The sequence below is a fragment of the Corvus hawaiiensis genome, chromosome 8 (genome assembly GCF_020740725.1).
Source record: "Corvus hawaiiensis isolate bCorHaw1 chromosome 8, bCorHaw1.pri.cur, whole genome shotgun sequence".
Lineage (NCBI taxonomy): Eukaryota > Metazoa > Chordata > Aves > Passeriformes > Corvidae > Corvus > Corvus hawaiiensis.
Window position 1 is genome coordinate 15321219 of NC_063220.1, and position 16039 is coordinate 15337257.

General features: G+C 35.4%; 1 protein-coding gene across 2 annotated transcripts in view; it reads left to right on the plus strand.

Annotated features, from left to right (window-relative positions):
- The window catches only part of KNDC1 (kinase non-catalytic C-lobe domain containing 1), a 60032-nt gene that overhangs the window by 25226 nt on the left and 18767 nt on the right, over positions 1–16039 (plus strand). For both annotated transcript variants that reach the window (XM_048310767.1, XM_048310766.1), the window contains exons 5-9: positions 1918–2035; positions 2388–3409; positions 10790–10904; positions 13962–14033; positions 14136–14197. In XM_048310767.1, coding sequence (XP_048166724.1) covers positions 1918–2035; positions 2388–3409; positions 10790–10904; positions 13962–14033; positions 14136–14197 — 1389 coding nt within the window. The remainder of the gene's footprint in view (positions 1–1917; positions 2036–2387; positions 3410–10789; positions 10905–13961; positions 14034–14135; positions 14198–16039) is intronic.

A 16039-nucleotide genomic window follows, 5' to 3' on the forward strand; every position in this document is an offset into this window, starting at 1 on the left:
TCTAATGGGGATATAACGTGAAAAGTAGATGTATGTGTTAGACAGTGTTTGGATTTTTAAGAAGATTGGGTGAGTACGCTGGTGGATCTAAATTTTCTCATTAACTGTTTCTTCCCATTTAATATTTGGTTTGCAGAAAGAGTGTCATTAGAAATAAAAGCACAGGCATTATACTGTGAAATTTGTGTGACCATTAGATTGCATTTAAAAAGGGGATGTAGGGACCCTGCCCCAGGAAACCTCTATTCCTTGGCATGTTCAAAGCTATGTTGTTTGAAGCATTACTACTAACTAGTTTTTCTGTAAATGCATAAAAGCTTAGCAGTATTTGATTAGATATCTTTATTGGATTTTGTATTTTATTCCATTTGCCTCTTTTTTTACCTTTAGTTGTTAGAAAGAATTTGAAACCAAATAGGATTTTTCAAGCTGATGTTTTCAAAGAGTTTACATTCTAAATGTTGGTTACCTAATAGAGTAATTTGACATTAATGTACAAAAGTTTAATGCTTTTGCAGACTTTGAGAATGTAACCGGAGAATAACAGTTGTGCAATGTGACTTTTCTTGAATTCAGTTCTTCTACTTCAGAGTAGTGCTGTCTACTTTTCGGGGGGCAGGTGTTTCATTTTTCTGAGCTGATAGTGTATATTCTAAATGGTGTAGTGCCTATGATCAATGCTTTGCAGAAAGAGTGCTGCAACAGAAGAATTAACAGGTTCATTTTTATAAAGCAAAAAGCATTGGCTCCCTGATTGAGGATTGCCCAGGCAGGAGACTGTATCTGATATGGAGCCTGCTTGGTCAGCAGTTCTATTTCTACTCATTTACTTTTGAGTAGTCAGAGGAGGGATTGTATAGCACTCTCTCATCTCCAAGTGGTTTGTAGGCCCTGAAAGTAGTTGCTGACTATTTACATCAATCCAAAAATAGCTGGTCTTGGGTAATATATAAGGGTCACTTTGTGAGTATGTTCTCTCTGTTCCTTTTCCCCGGACACTTTTTTGGGTGAGCAGAGCTGGGGGAGCTATTTGGAGGAAAAACCCAGAGGCTTTTCTAGGCATTTTGCTGGACTTCAGCACATTTGGATACCTGTCTCCCTTTTTCCTGTCCTTCCTCAATCCCATATGTGAACCAACAGTGCCAATTTCTTCCTTCCATGCACGACAGCGGAGGAGCAGTTGAGTGGGTTAGTGGGGAAGTGAGAGCATCTCCTAAGAGCTGTATGAGGTCTCATCAGTGTTTATCTAGGAATACTTACTGAGGAAATGGTGGGATGTATTTGGAAAGGCAGCTCTCTTCTACATGCTGCCCAAAGGGACAGGTTTTTAAACGTGTGAATATCTGTAGTTAATTGTGTGTGAGACCAGTGCTAATGCCATCAAATGGTGCTCAGGCTGCAGATAGGACTGTTACTTCTTGTGATCTGATAATGATTGCTTTCTCTAACTGGGAATATTGCTTTCTAGATATTTGTATTTTGCAGTTTTTAAAAAATTTAGGGTTTAATTTTAATGTAATTTCAGTAATAAAACATTCATCATCCTGCCTGTGTCACTGAATTCTAGTGAAGCATTGGCTGTTTAAAAAAGTAATCAACACTCTAGCTTTTTGCATTTTCACTATGTTATTCATAAAGGATAACATTTAAGATAATTTTTATCAGTTGTTCTTGATGTTCTAACTGTAGGCTAAAAATTGAATTGTATTAAATGACTTCATAATAGCCCATGGTAAAAACAAGAAATTAATTCAACCACATAATAGAAACATGCAGTATAAAGAATTGTAGAAGAAAGACCTCCAGTGTAGCATTATATAAATTCAGATGTTCTGTGGGAGTTAACGTCATACATGTTAGTCAAAATTCACAAATCTATTCATTATTAAATAAGTATTTAACATTCATTTTCTCTAGAGCATTTTGTCATTATGTGAAGAAAAAATGAAGATTGCTTCATCAAGTAATATTTGTCGAAGCTTGTCTGCTGTTGGAAGAAGAGTTCTTTCAATTGAATCATTTGGTGCTTCTCAAGGTAACCTTAAAATGTATTTAGTCTAAAACTTTAGATTGCCTGACATATCTAATGCTTTTTAAAAGACTGTGTTTGTGTGCTCTCCTGTTATAAGTTCCTTTCTAGATTACAGCAAATCATTATTAAATATTTGTAGATCAGTGGTGGGGAACTGGAGACATGCAACTCTTAATTAACATAATATATTTAGAGCGCCCTTATGATTCAAAGTGATTTGTTCAGAAGTAGAGAATTTGTGTAACGTACTGAAGATATGTAACAGCAATGCCAGAAAAAACAGTATAAAGATTTACTAGGACAGATTAGAAGGTTTAAATACACATTTAATATAAGCATCTGTTTTTGTATCTAGATGTCTGTGATAACATGTGGAAGGGAAGAATGTGTCAGAGAAGTTTGGGATCTAAATTATATTTAAATGACAAAAACAACATAGCAGGTGATTCGTCTGCAGTGGAAGATGTGACAACTGCCTGTCATAACAACTCTTCTGTAGTTACCATGGTGACTGGCAGAGAAAGTGGCTTAAAGGAAATGCAAATTGATCTGGATAATGAGAAAACTCAGCATTCTCAACTTGCAACACAAACTGAAAAGAGCAAAGAAGAGGACAAACATGCAGTGTATACTGACAGTTTTGCTAGTGCTGCTTTGGATATAAAATCATGTGTTATTGACCTGGAGAGAGATGGCCTTTTTAAGAAAGGTTCTTTGAGAAAAATGAAAACCTTTCCAAAGCTACCACTTGAACTTGCAGATACAAATAACTTTTTTACTTCTGTAACCAACAGTGGACCACTAGATAGGAAAAATCACTTCCTGACACAAGAGTCACTACCTCTAGACAATAATAACGGGGTTGCTTTTTCAAAGGGAAATCTTAATTCGTTTGCTGCCAGTAGTCCACCAGAAATAGAAACAAAGAATTACCAAGCTGATGATCGTCATTTAGAAGCTCCATGTGTATGCACACAGGTGTCTGGCTTGAATCTAGAAGAACATCTGTCACTTATCAATGGTAAAAAGATAGGTTTTTCTTCATCTGATCATAAAGAAGACTGTTCTGGTGCTACATCCGAAGTGCTAAAACCTGCTGATATGCCAAAAGGCCCAAATCAGTCAATTGCTGGAGCAAAAATGCTAGACAACTACATGGTGTTGGAAGACTGTTCTGAAACTTTTCAAGGGTCAAATGAAAATTATGTACCACATTTTAACAAGATGGATTCAGTGTTAACAACAAAACCCAGTGGGAACAGATGTGGATCAAACCTAATTAGGCCACCAGAATTAAGCAACGGTGTGATGAGTGCAAACAATAATGAAGATAATCTTTGTGGAGGCAGAGATTCAGAAATCAAAAGTAATGAGCAGGTAGTAAAAATAAAGTCTTCATTATATAGTTGCTGTAGTCACTTATGTGGAGATGAGATGACTTAAATACTGTGTGATTTCTTCCCCCCTTGTCCCCTTTAGCATCCCAGAAAATCAAATTTTGCTCGTCTGCACACCTTAAGCGCTAGTATTGGAAATACAGTGATCCTTTTTTCCTCTTAAATTAAAAAGTGCTACAGTGAAATTTATGCTACTGCAAAATCAACTTCCATTTTAATTTTTTATTTTTTTACAAATGGAGTCTACTTGCTAGTGTGTTAGAGCAGCATTCCTTAATAGCTGATTACATTTGTAAGAGAACATGACCAAAGCATACATATATTTTTAACTCTCTGTGTTACTGACAATGCATAAATTTCACTACCTTGCAGTGAGCCTCCCAGGTGCTTATGAAAATTGCAAAATTCCTGACTGTAAACATGACCTCATTGAAATCAATGGCAATATCCCATCAGCTTCAGGAGGATAGAGTCTGGTTTTTTTTTACTCTTTCATGTACATTTAAGTTTTTGGAAATTGTACATATGCTATATTTGTTCTGTGTTCTTAAATTGCCGTCTCTGTTTGTTATGTATGTTTCACTATAGAATTTAAATATGTGCACAATATGATGGATATGTTGTCTCATGAATTTAGTTTTTATAAAGAGCCAAATAAGAGAGGGAGAATCTACCAGAAGTTGTTGATAGATAACTGTAGTATGGTCTCTTCTCTGCTCAAATTACATGTCTCAGGGTGGACAAGTTTGGTCTCTGACTAGATGGTTTTCTCTTGTGCCACGCTCAGAGGTGTAAACAATCCCTGTAGTAGGAGAGCTGCTGGCTAAAACTGCAGGGTGGTTTATCCTTCTCCAGCTTTGTTGTGGCGGGACAAAAATCAGCAGCACAAACTTCACACGTTTTGTTTCCAGAAATTATTCTTAGGTGAAGATGTTTGGTTTTTTTCTTGCTTGTCTACTGGCAAGTCAGCCTTGTTCTCCTTGCCTACCCATCTTCCAGCCATCCCATGCAGTGGGACTTAGGGTTATAGTCAGTCTCTGTCCATCCCTCTTTTCACCTTGCCCAAACACCTCCACTGGAGCACTAACCTAGATTTGTCAGGTGTGTAAAAAGCCTACGATTCATCACAGCTCAAAAACTAGTGCAAATTGAAGAATCCATCCTTTTTCCCTTTCCTGTCTCTTCTCCCTCAATAGGTGTGCTTATTAAATTCATATTTCCAGAGGATAGTAAATATGGATAACTACCACATGGCATGGTTTTGCCTTCTGAGGAAGTTATTTGTTGTATGCTTATTGAATCCTTTATTTAGTTTTAAAACTCTGCAAGTGCATTCTTCAGAGTCTGAGAATTGATCCATTTATTGTACACACATCCTTTCTTTTTTTCTATTTCTGCCATCACTTATGAACATAAGTTGAGTGTAGTGATAGAGATTCTTTTTTAAGGAGGAAGAAAATGTTGAAGTAAGACCTATATTCTGTCCTTACTGGATTACCAGGGCAAAAGTTTGTCTGGGTGCATGAAGGTAGTTTCAAGAAAATAATCTTCTCCAGAATTATAGTTCTCCAAAATTCTTCCATGAAATTAAAAGCTGTAACAAATTTCATTTGCTTTTTGTGCAGCAGCACTTGAGACTGACACACAGATAAGTAAACCAAAACACGTTTTCAGGTTATTCTGCTGTTCTTCTGAAGTCGTCTTTTTCTTCAAATATTTCATCCTCAATTTAAATAAAGTATTCATTAAGCCTGAACAGAATTTCATTCTCACAAACAAGTAGGCTCTTATTAACAGTGAGGTTATCCTGCTCCCACTGAGCTCACAGGACAATCACAGTGACTTAGAAAAGGTAACTCGTATTCCAGATAACCTAATAAGCAGTGCTGTAATACATAGGATCTGAAATGAAGACAGCAGGGGGGTGATTCTTTGTGATATCAGAGGTTTATAGCTGTCTTTTCAATAGAAGAAATGTTTGATAGACTCATGCTCTATATTCTCTCTTTTAATAAATGATTCCAGCAAATGTTCAGGTTCTGCCACATAAAGATACGCTATTTAGAAAAATCTTGTTGGTCTTAAACAAAAAAAAAGCAAACATGATAAAATCTTCTTTAACTGCTGTTAAGGGAGAAAAAAAAACCCTTTAAATATATTAACAACATCTAGGCTTCTGAAATGGCTTCCTGAAATGCTGAATTTCTAGCCTTGTAATCCTTTGTTTTCTGAAGGAAGGTCATTCATTGTTAGTAGTCATTAAACTATATAGCAGACTTTATTACTAGTCTTCTTAGAGAAATGGAGTGGGTTAGTGTTTTCAGCTTCTTCTTTTCTTTCGGAAAAGAGATTTTATTCCTCAGGCTCCCAAAATATAGCAGGTTTTGCCTCTGTTACCTCTTGACAACTGGAAAAAAAAAAAAAAAAAAAGCCATACTGTGCTATCCCTTGCATGACAAAAGTACAACTGCTGTCTCTCTCTCAAGTTCCCATTGGCCAGAATTTTACCAAATACATTTTTTTTTTTTTTAAGAAAACCTGAATTTGTTGATTTACTGCAAAAGCACAAGTGTGAAGCCCCAGCTAATGTGATTTCTGCCTTGTGGGGTAAACAGAAAATACCTCAGAAGATTTGCAGTGCTGCTCTTTCCCGAGTTTTCTGTAACAGATTGGCATGATTGCAACAAATAGAGCTTTTAGAGTAGTACCTCTAGCATTCCTTTCAATATTTCATGTTGTTTAGAGAAGGTGCAATACCAACCCCATCCGGTTGAAGATCAACCTTGTCTGCTCTGGAGAACAGACAGTTTTTCTTGCCTGTCAGTACTTCTCCAGTGGACAATATTTTTCTAATACTCAAACACTGCTTCTTATTGTTGTGTGCTTTACTGCTAGTAAGCATTACTAAAAATACTTGCTTGCTTTTGTCTGGCTACTGCAATGTATCTTGTGAGGGTTTTCCTAGTAATTTTTATAGTTTTGCATGCCATAAATAAATATTTTTCACTTCAAGTTTGAGTGGGGATCTTTTATTTCTCTAACCAGTTTCATTCCAATCAGGTGTGTCTCATCTCTAACCCTTTAAAATGTTTCTCTGTGATTTAAATGCTATGGCCTTGGGAAGGGTTAATGGGAACCTGGCATATGCAAGTTTGTTTTCTGTTGGTCATTCATACCCTGTCAAGCATGAGAGAAGTGAAAAGCCATGTAGCTAGAGACTGACACTTTAACACTGGGGAAATAACACTTGAAGGAAAGAAAAGTTGTCAATTCCCAGAATATTACTTGCTAAGAAAAGAGTGATGAAAATCTTTCTTTGGCTATTTAAAACATGCCAGCATTATGTTCATAAAGTAGATTATGTTTGCATAGTTGAAATGCTTTACTAAATTTGGGGTTTACAATTCTGGTACCAACAATTAAGTAGAAGATCTATTAAATGATCTTTGCAGCACTGCAAAAAACCCATCACTTTTCCAACAAGTAAAGTTTAAAATGCAGTCTTTGGGCATAAATCAAAATGGCACCAGGATGTAGCTGTAGGCAATAATGGCTCATTTGGCTCTTTTATATTTTCTGACATAGTTTTTATGCTGTGAAAAACATTTTCTTACTTTAAAGAATGGGTAATATAATTTCTGTTATGAAAAGGTCTGGTTTAGAACATGAAAAAAATTTGGAAAGACACATTAGATTATAATTTTGTTTCATCTTTGGTGCAGTTTCACTGGTGATAATATATTAATGAATGTTTAATATCAGTATTAATGTTAATAGTTTAAATGAAGTGGACTTATAGATGCTGAAGAGTTATTGTGAGCTTGCTTTGCTAAAATATGTGAATAGGTAAGAAACAATGCATGCTACAGATTGTTTGACTAAAACCATTTAATCATATATTTTTCAGTACTTCTGATTTTTTTTTTTAATTGGTGGTTGAGTGGGGTTTTTATTTTTAGGAAACAGTAATATCCATGAATCAGAGACTTGCATGTTAAAAAACAAAACAGCCAAACCTGAGACATGCCTAAATAAGGAGTTTTACTCTTAAATGTTTACCAAACCAAGGTTCAGTGGAGTTAGAATGTGCATTGTGTTAAAATACCTTAGCGGTGAGGTACCAGGAGCATTGCATTAAATACTTTTATTTAAGGATGGAAATGCAAATGTGTGATGAAACATGTCTTTTCATGTACCTTGACTACATGGGGTAACTTTTGCAAGGTGTTAGAAGCACAAGTCCCCAGCAGGTCTGAACCCTCAGTTTTCATCTGAAGTCTTCCACATTTCTCTTTCTGGTGTACGAAGGTGAGAATTTGTAATAATTAGGACACTGTAAGAATGACCTTCTCAGATATTTGTTTCAGGAATAAAATTAATCTTTGGTATGATCAAGGTAAGGAGAGATGTGAGTTATGGTAAGAGACAATAGCAGTGCAGGTAGTTTTTAGCATGACAGAAGACCAACTAGCACACAAATACCAGCTAACAATATTATATTTGAAGTTTCTTGTTTCTTTAGAATGCTTGCTGGAGAAACAATGAGCATATGCATTTAAATTAAGTTCATCAGCCTGTAACCAGTCCGCATCCTTTTTTTTCGACTCTGTTTGATTTAGCCATCCTGTACATGGCAGTGATTCTCCTTTCTGCTAAGATTTGCTTTCCCTACATACTTTTTTCTTCCAAAACAGAGTTTTCCTGGTGCCTCTTCATCCTCTATTTTCTAATCTATCATTGACACTTGTTCCTTATCATAAACTTTTGCTGCTGCTCTTAGGATTTATACCTACTCTCCTGCTGCACCTAAATTTCTTTCTCTCATTTCTTTCTTACTCCAAAGAGCTTGGATATCCCAGAAGTGATGAGAAATACTTTGCAGCTTTCTGCTGTCCAACAAACTTCATTCTCCAGTTTACTGAGAGATCCTTCTTTCCCTGGCTAACTATTGATCACCTTCTCCTGAAGTGAAAGATGATTTGTATACGTGGTAAAGAAGTCCCATCTTTCTTCGCTGCAGCTTTTCGAGCCTCTAGAGACATAAACTTCAAGAGGAGGGATTATCTTACAACTAGTGTGGATAATAACTAATATTACCACAACCAGTGTGGATAACTAGTGTGTAGTTGTATCTTACAATTAGAGAAACATGTGGCACTAGTGTATACTTATTAGAAGAAAATTCCCAAATCCCAAAACCTTCTTAATGTTTTAGTAAGTCTCTGAAATTTCTCTTATGGTTTCTTTTCACTCATGTCAACTGTGCAGGGTTAATTTGAAGATTGACTGCTCCTTTCTTTGTAGAGTGTCTGTGAGCAAAGACACTTGAGGCACATGAGAACCAGAGTGCTCTGGAGGGGGAAACAGCTGCTCAGGGATAGTAATCTATTAACAGTATGAAGCTCTATCTTACACGGTCTCTAGACTAATTCATTCTTTTGACTATCTGTCCTTTTCCTTCCTGCTGTGTGATTGATGGCTTTTTATCAGACAGTTCAAGAGCTTACTTTTCTAGATATAGTAAAAGAACACATGGATGAAAGAATTTTGCACTCCAGGGTGCTGGTGATAGCAAAATTGGAGAATGAAACTGAATCTTATCACCTGGCTTCAAATCAGTCTATGCTGAAGTTACTAATTTTTGCAATGTGCCACAATGTAGGATAGAAGAATAAAAGCACCAAGTTCATTTTTATCTGTCGGAGGTAGGCAGAATATGAAACATTTTCAGTAAATCAAAAGGTGTGTTTCTTGTCATATTTTGTTTAAAAAAAAGTCATTTATCTGGTTCACCTTGAAAGAATATTTAAAGAATATGAGCCTAAGGTATTGTGTTCTTTGAGAAGGTCTTCTGGTTAAAATTATCAACAAAGTTTCAGCTACAGAAATTCATGTCGTTCTCTTCTCCATAGATTGCACTGAAGCTATTTCTGTTTGTTGAGCTTTATGAAATTCAATGCAGTAGCCTGCTCATTACATATTGCATGATAAAATCCAAAGAGCATCTCAGCAAAGGGTATTTCATAGACAAGATAATGAAGAATTGAGTTTAGTAAATGACAGTGCAGAGGCTGATTTGTCAGAGTTAATGATGTACTGCCATTGCGTGTGGGAGAGACCCTTAGCCTGTGTAGGTTTACAAATACTGATTGGGATATAAAGGTGTCTCTAAAAGCAGCAAAACAGTTCAGAGGGGTTTTTGTTTGTCTCCTGTGCTTCAGTTTTGTGTTTGGGTTTTTTTGGGTTGGCTTGGTTGGCTTTTTTATTTGATTGGTTTTTGTTTGTTTGCGGTTTTTTCGAGAGTGGAGTGTTTGGTTTTTTCCAGAGTTAATCCTGAATTACTTCTGGTAATTCTTTTTCCCAACATGGCCTGAAGTTGACTCTCTCAGGACTGCATATGCAAGAGAAAATGTTCTGTGCTCTTTTTTAAAAGAGTTCTTTGGGTTTGCGCTCACTCAGAGGTTTCTGCCTACAATGAATTTTTTATTGTTCCTTTGGTAGATGAGCAGAGATCATAAAGTGCCGCTGATGTCAAGAGCCACTACTAGAGATAAGCTTTTCCATTAGCACGGTTTGATCGGGAAGGTGTGTGTGCACTACTATAAATCTGATATTCTTAGATTCATACAAACACACACCACCCCCCAAATATAAAAAATCACAAAATGTAAAGCATGTCTCTGAAGAACAGTAAGTTTCCATGGAGCAGTATATTTGTCATGTTAAGGTATTATGCCAGGTATCAAAAGCTAAATTGATAGTCAGAAAGACTAATGCTGTTACTACAAATTGAGCAGCCAGTGATTAAAAATAAAACAACGTGCTTGGACTTCAAATAAACCTGTCATTAATTCTGTCAATATTGCTAACATCTTTCACAGAAGAACAAGAGATGTTGATGAAATCTTGAAGGTAAGACCTGTAATGCAACTGTCAGGGTAAATCAGGATTTAAATGTGGGACTGGTTTTTTGATGGCAATCATTTGAATTTTTTATGTTTTTCAGTCTAGGTGTTGTCCCTATAATTATGTAATTATGTTTTATCATAAAATATGTCTATTACACAGTGGACATTTTAAGAGTCTTTCCTTAGTATGGTAAGAAAGAGCTTCCAGACAGCTCACTTTTCTTGAAGCAATTAAGAAACAATTGATTCTTTTATACAGTTAGCTAACTGGACCATGCTTTTTTAATAAGTAGTATTAGTTCATTACTGGTAAGTGCAATAAATATATTTTCTTGTTACTTTTTAAGTTGAGTATTTTTTTTATATTAGGACTTACTTTTTTATTGCATTAGTAAATGTTTTTCATTTGTGATAATTTTTATAACTTTCTGCATCCTCACTGTTTTTTTCAGTGGATCTCTCTAAAACTCCTGTTATCCTGGTATGGTAGGCCTCTGAAAGACTATGAACTCTGGGCATTATGTCACGGGTGTTTATATACTCTACAGACTTGCATAGATTATCCAGGTATAGTCTTAATTATCATAAAGTATTTTGCCTAGTTATTTATGTTCACTGTGTTAATGTTTCCTTTTATTCTGTTGATTGAAAGGATCTTGACATTCATTTTGTGTGCAGAAAATAATAGGCAATGTTTCCGTTTTGACTCTCTTAAATTGTGGCAAAACTCAATTTGGAGTTTTCTTCCATATATAGATGAATGTCTTTTTTTCTCTTTATTCTGAGTTTTGGTGGCTTTTGCAGCAGAAATGAATCTTTGGCTTCAAGCAGTGAAACAAATTTTAGACCTTTTGGGAATGGAGAATCTGTACTGTGACTTTTAAGAAAAACACTTGTGACTTGTGTCAAGCAGGAGGAAATAAGCGTTACATACATATATATGTAAACAAACTCTTCCTCTTTTGGCTGGATTTCTTTGTGACAAATGATTCCTGACATATTTTCTACAATACGGGGCTATGTCATTTTAAAGCACCCAGGATCTTGTCATGACGTTACTCCTTCCACATCCCCTATGCTTCAGTTAACGGATGAATTATAAGAAGTAAGCTTCTGAGAGAGAAAGGGGAAACTATCCTTTGACAAAGTTGGAATCTGTTGTGTGTGACTCAGGAGAAGGCCATCCTAGATTTCCATGGACATTCTGAGTGATGGTTTGGCTTATACTAACGATAAACCTATAGTAGTTCTGATAAACAGCGCAGAGGTTTCCCCCACCACCACCCCACCTTTCTAAAAAACTTGCTTTTGAGAGTATGGGCAGGGATGAGTTTGAAGCCTGTAAGTGGATATAAACAACTGGATAGTAATGTACAGAAAACTTACTGCATCTCTTTGAATTTCAGCTTCAGTTATTTTATCTTCTGTGATATAAAACTGCTTAAAAGGAAATAAGCCATAAATGAAGATTCTGAGCACTTTGAGAACTGTTACCCATAAAATGAAGTATTTAATATACCTTGCAACAGAGGGATTATTTCAGCCTCATAGCATGTTCCTAGTGTTTTGAAGGTTTCAGATAACTGCACATAATGTCTCAGATTCTAATGTAATATGCTTAGCCAGCCTCTGTTACTGCACTCACATGCATCCGAGTGCGTGTCTTAAAAATATTAAAAGTTGTCATCTGACAACTGAGTTGTCATCTGAACCTTATGTAGCCTGTAGAAGTGAACACAGTGACAAACCACCAAATGGAAGACGCCTGACTTAAAAATTCTGTATTTGACAAATAAAGCTACGTTGAAGTTGAATATTGGTTTCAGATTTAGAATGTTTCTGCAAGAGGATACTCGGCCTGTTCTGAGAGGAGTTGTGCATTGTGGAAAGGTTTACAGTGGTGTTACTACTTCAGTGCCCACACACACACAAAGTTCTCTCAATGTTCCTTTTGAATAATACTAACTTACTAAAGGTGAGGCTGATACGTATTTTGAATATATAGTTAAAATATTCTTTGTCTTGACAATGGTAGAGAAGACTGGTAGCTGATGAGTCATAGTTAAATATATGAAGCTGAATTGTTTTTTCTTTATTCACATAGACAGCCTTTTCCTCCAAATCCTTCATTGATTACACTTTTTTCATTATCCTAAGCAGGAATTATCTGGCTAAGAAAACATACCCCACAGCTAGCCTCTTCTTCATGTGTTTGTTAATTCAGTTCTGCTACAGAACTTGTTTGTAACCTCCATTGGGATTTTACTGAATTCCTCTCCTCTTATCAGAGAATGTTGTTTACATGTTGCTTATGGGTGATTCAGGGAGCCCAGATGAGGATTCTTAGGTTGTACGGAACAAGCTGAGATCTGGTTTGTGTGAGCAGGGCCAGGGGAGTTAACTGCTGACAAAGACAAGTGAGCATGAAGCTGCCTCTGCAGAAATAACCAGCAAAGGTTCTCGTTTGGGAAAGCTTTGCTTTTCAAGACATATACTTCAGGTCCAGCTTAAATATTATTGAAGGTAGTAGACAAGCCTTTATTTATGTTAAGCATAGTGAATTTTAGATGTGTTTTGTACAGGTAACTAAATATTGCCTTTTTTTCTTACTTTATTTTTTTGCCTCTTAGACCTCTTCAATTAATTATTTATTAATAAATTAATATTTGAGTTTCTCTTAGACATCTTTAATATTTTATTTCTTAATTAATACATTTAATACTTTAATTTCTTATTCAATTTAAGAATCTATACTTTCAGTACTTTTTTTTAATAAGAAAACAGTGCATTTGATGGTAATCTAGAAATAGAGGACTACATTACTGGCCAGTTGGCTTAATACATTGAAACATGTTAAATTAAAGTGTGCTTTGAAGCTAGCAAACAGATAGACAGTGTTACCACAACATTTTCAACACCAAGTTTATATAACATCATCTCATGACTTTTTATGTTAAGCTTCTGAAGACCTCAAATCATTTAAAATAGTTTTAGAATTCCATTGTTTCTTATTTAACAATGGAAGATTTCATGGCCTTGCAAATGCTGACCTATGTAACATTTCTTCACTGAGAAAGTGTTATTATAACTATTTGTGAAAAACTGGACTTCATATCCTGTTGCATATAGGAGTTTTGGATCTGGCCATGTGTGTGTCAGGTTTCTCCAGATGATGACCCTGTATTTTTGGAGGGTTGAAGGAGGGAAGAGAAGAGAAGAGAGACTTAAATGCTTAAGATAAATTGACTATCTTTGTTGGCATGTTGTGAGAAGACTAGAGTATATCTACCTCTTATATATATATATATACATATATATATACATATATATATACTTTTTTTTTTTCCTGCTTTCTTGACCTTCCTTTTCAGGGCTGGCTATAAAGAGACTAAACTTCCAGTTTCTTGTCTTTGTTCTGCAGAAATTGCTTTGGGTAATTGCACAGCTACTGTCTCTTTTTTAGCTTGTGTCTGTTCTAGCATAAATGTTATTTAAAGCATCATTTATCAAAGGGTAATTTCTGACACTGTAAATTCTTTTAAAAAATTTTTTATTTTTATTAGTGCTAAGTAGCTACAAGAACAGATACTTATTATGTCTTGACCATTTGTGGGTTTTTTGCAGTGGTCTTATGTTTGGACTCTGTGCTGATTGACTGCCATGGAAGGATCCTCTTTGCTGCTCCAAAAGATGAAGGTAAAATAAGACATTGCATGCTCAGCTTTTATTTCTTTCCAGGGGAAGTGGAGAAGAAAGCAAACATCTTACCTTTTGTTTCTGATTTCTTTTCTCCTTTAGAATCTTGTGATGTATTTTATTTAGCTCCTGAAATTGAAGAAGAGGATGTGGATACTGAGAAGGTAATGTGGTAGGTTATGTAGGTTGCTTTGCATTTTATCAAAGGACAGTTTTATCCCCCTGCTAGTTGAAGAAGAAAGCTAAACTCAGATTCTAAGACTGTGTTAATATTTCTCAGTTCTCCCACTGTTTCTTGGTTATCTGTGGGGATTTTTAAAATATATTGACCTCTCATAAAAGTAGTTGCTTCTAAAATTTTGCCTTCCAAAATTCTTGGAGTAACTACCGAAAATCTGTTATTCAATGGTATTCCATAAGACTTAATTATTTTCAGTTTGTTAGCAGTAAGACAGACTTTGAAGTCATGTTTTCATATTCTGAAGGTCACAGTAAGATCCGTGTTTTAGACTGTCTGGCCAGAAGCTCAAAGATTATTCACATTTAGAAGACTGGATAAAAATATTATTATCGGTATGTTTTTGCTATGGGAACATTATGAATTAAGTCTTTCTCCAATATAGTTTTCTTAGAGCTTTTTGCTATAGATAAAAGCCTTAAGGAGCTTTTAGAACAAAGATAATAAAAATGTCAAATAGCAGGTGAATGTGTCTCCACAGCAGCTACCTTTGAGTTGCGAACTGTACCACAGTGATCTTAAAAGTTAGGGGAACAGAATTTACAGTACCTTTCTATTATGTAACAAGAAAAGTGGTTAGCTAATATGTACCTTGTGTCACATGAGTTCTTTGGAATTAGACTTAATAATCGTGAATCAGAAAATAAAAGTTCATAAAAATCTACTAAAAACATTCCATTTTCTGTAAAGCTATCTGTAACTAGAAAATATTTGTATATCTTCCTTAAAATTGCTTAAACTGCTTTGATCCAATGTGCAGGTTTTTTGAGGTTTCAGAAGCTTAAACTATCCCTGAAATATAATACAGCAGTCTCACCAGACAGTAGAAATTAATAATCCTGAAGTCTTTATGCTTTGTTCGTTTTCTTTAAAATGTCTGAAGTAATCTGCTTCCTTGGTTTTCCACAACATTATATATAGAATAAGCTGATGATGTTGACTGTATAAATTTCTAGTTATGAACATTCAGTTCAAATTATGGTATGGGAATGAAGACTGTAATGTCAATCACAATAACAGTAAAAAGAACTTTCTTTGAAGGATATGATGGATTGGATGACAAGTTTTTCCTCAATTAATACATTTAGGGTAATCTTGGAGTTCTGCACCTAAGGGGAAGAAAATTATTTATGTTTTGATTTAGCTGCTTTCTCCTATTTCAGGTATTTTTGTACCTATTAGTAGCTTTTGCTCAATAGTTCAAATGGTTCACAGATTATTTTTTTTGTAGTGAGCTTACTTGTTATGTTTTGTTCATTGCTGTTCACTTTGCTCAAAAGAGTGCCAGAAAACACTGTTTTATGGGAACACATTGTGTACTACTGTGCTTAGAGTTCTGTCCACTGAGCCTTTTTAATATCTTTCGGGGCAATGTAAAGAATGGTGCTTTAAATTTGTTAAAATTGTGTTTATAGTACATACTAACATATGAAAACTAAGCATTAAGTGGACTAAATCTGACTCTGAAAATTGTAATTCTTCAAACAAAACAAGCAAGCTGGTAAAGACCAAGTCCTTTTCAAGGTCCCTCATTGGTGCAACTTCAATTGGTCTAGCTGCAGGTAGCACAATAATTGCTAGAATAAATATGCAGTGCCTCATTCTTCTGACAGGTATAATCTTCTCTATAAAATATGACTTCTGCTGGCTAGCTCGTAATTACTGTGTGCCACTTACTTGCTGAATTATCATGACCTTTTTTAAGTAAATTGCAGCTGGCCAGGTTTTATGGTAGTACTCTGGAGCTTGCAGCAATCTTTTTATGTGA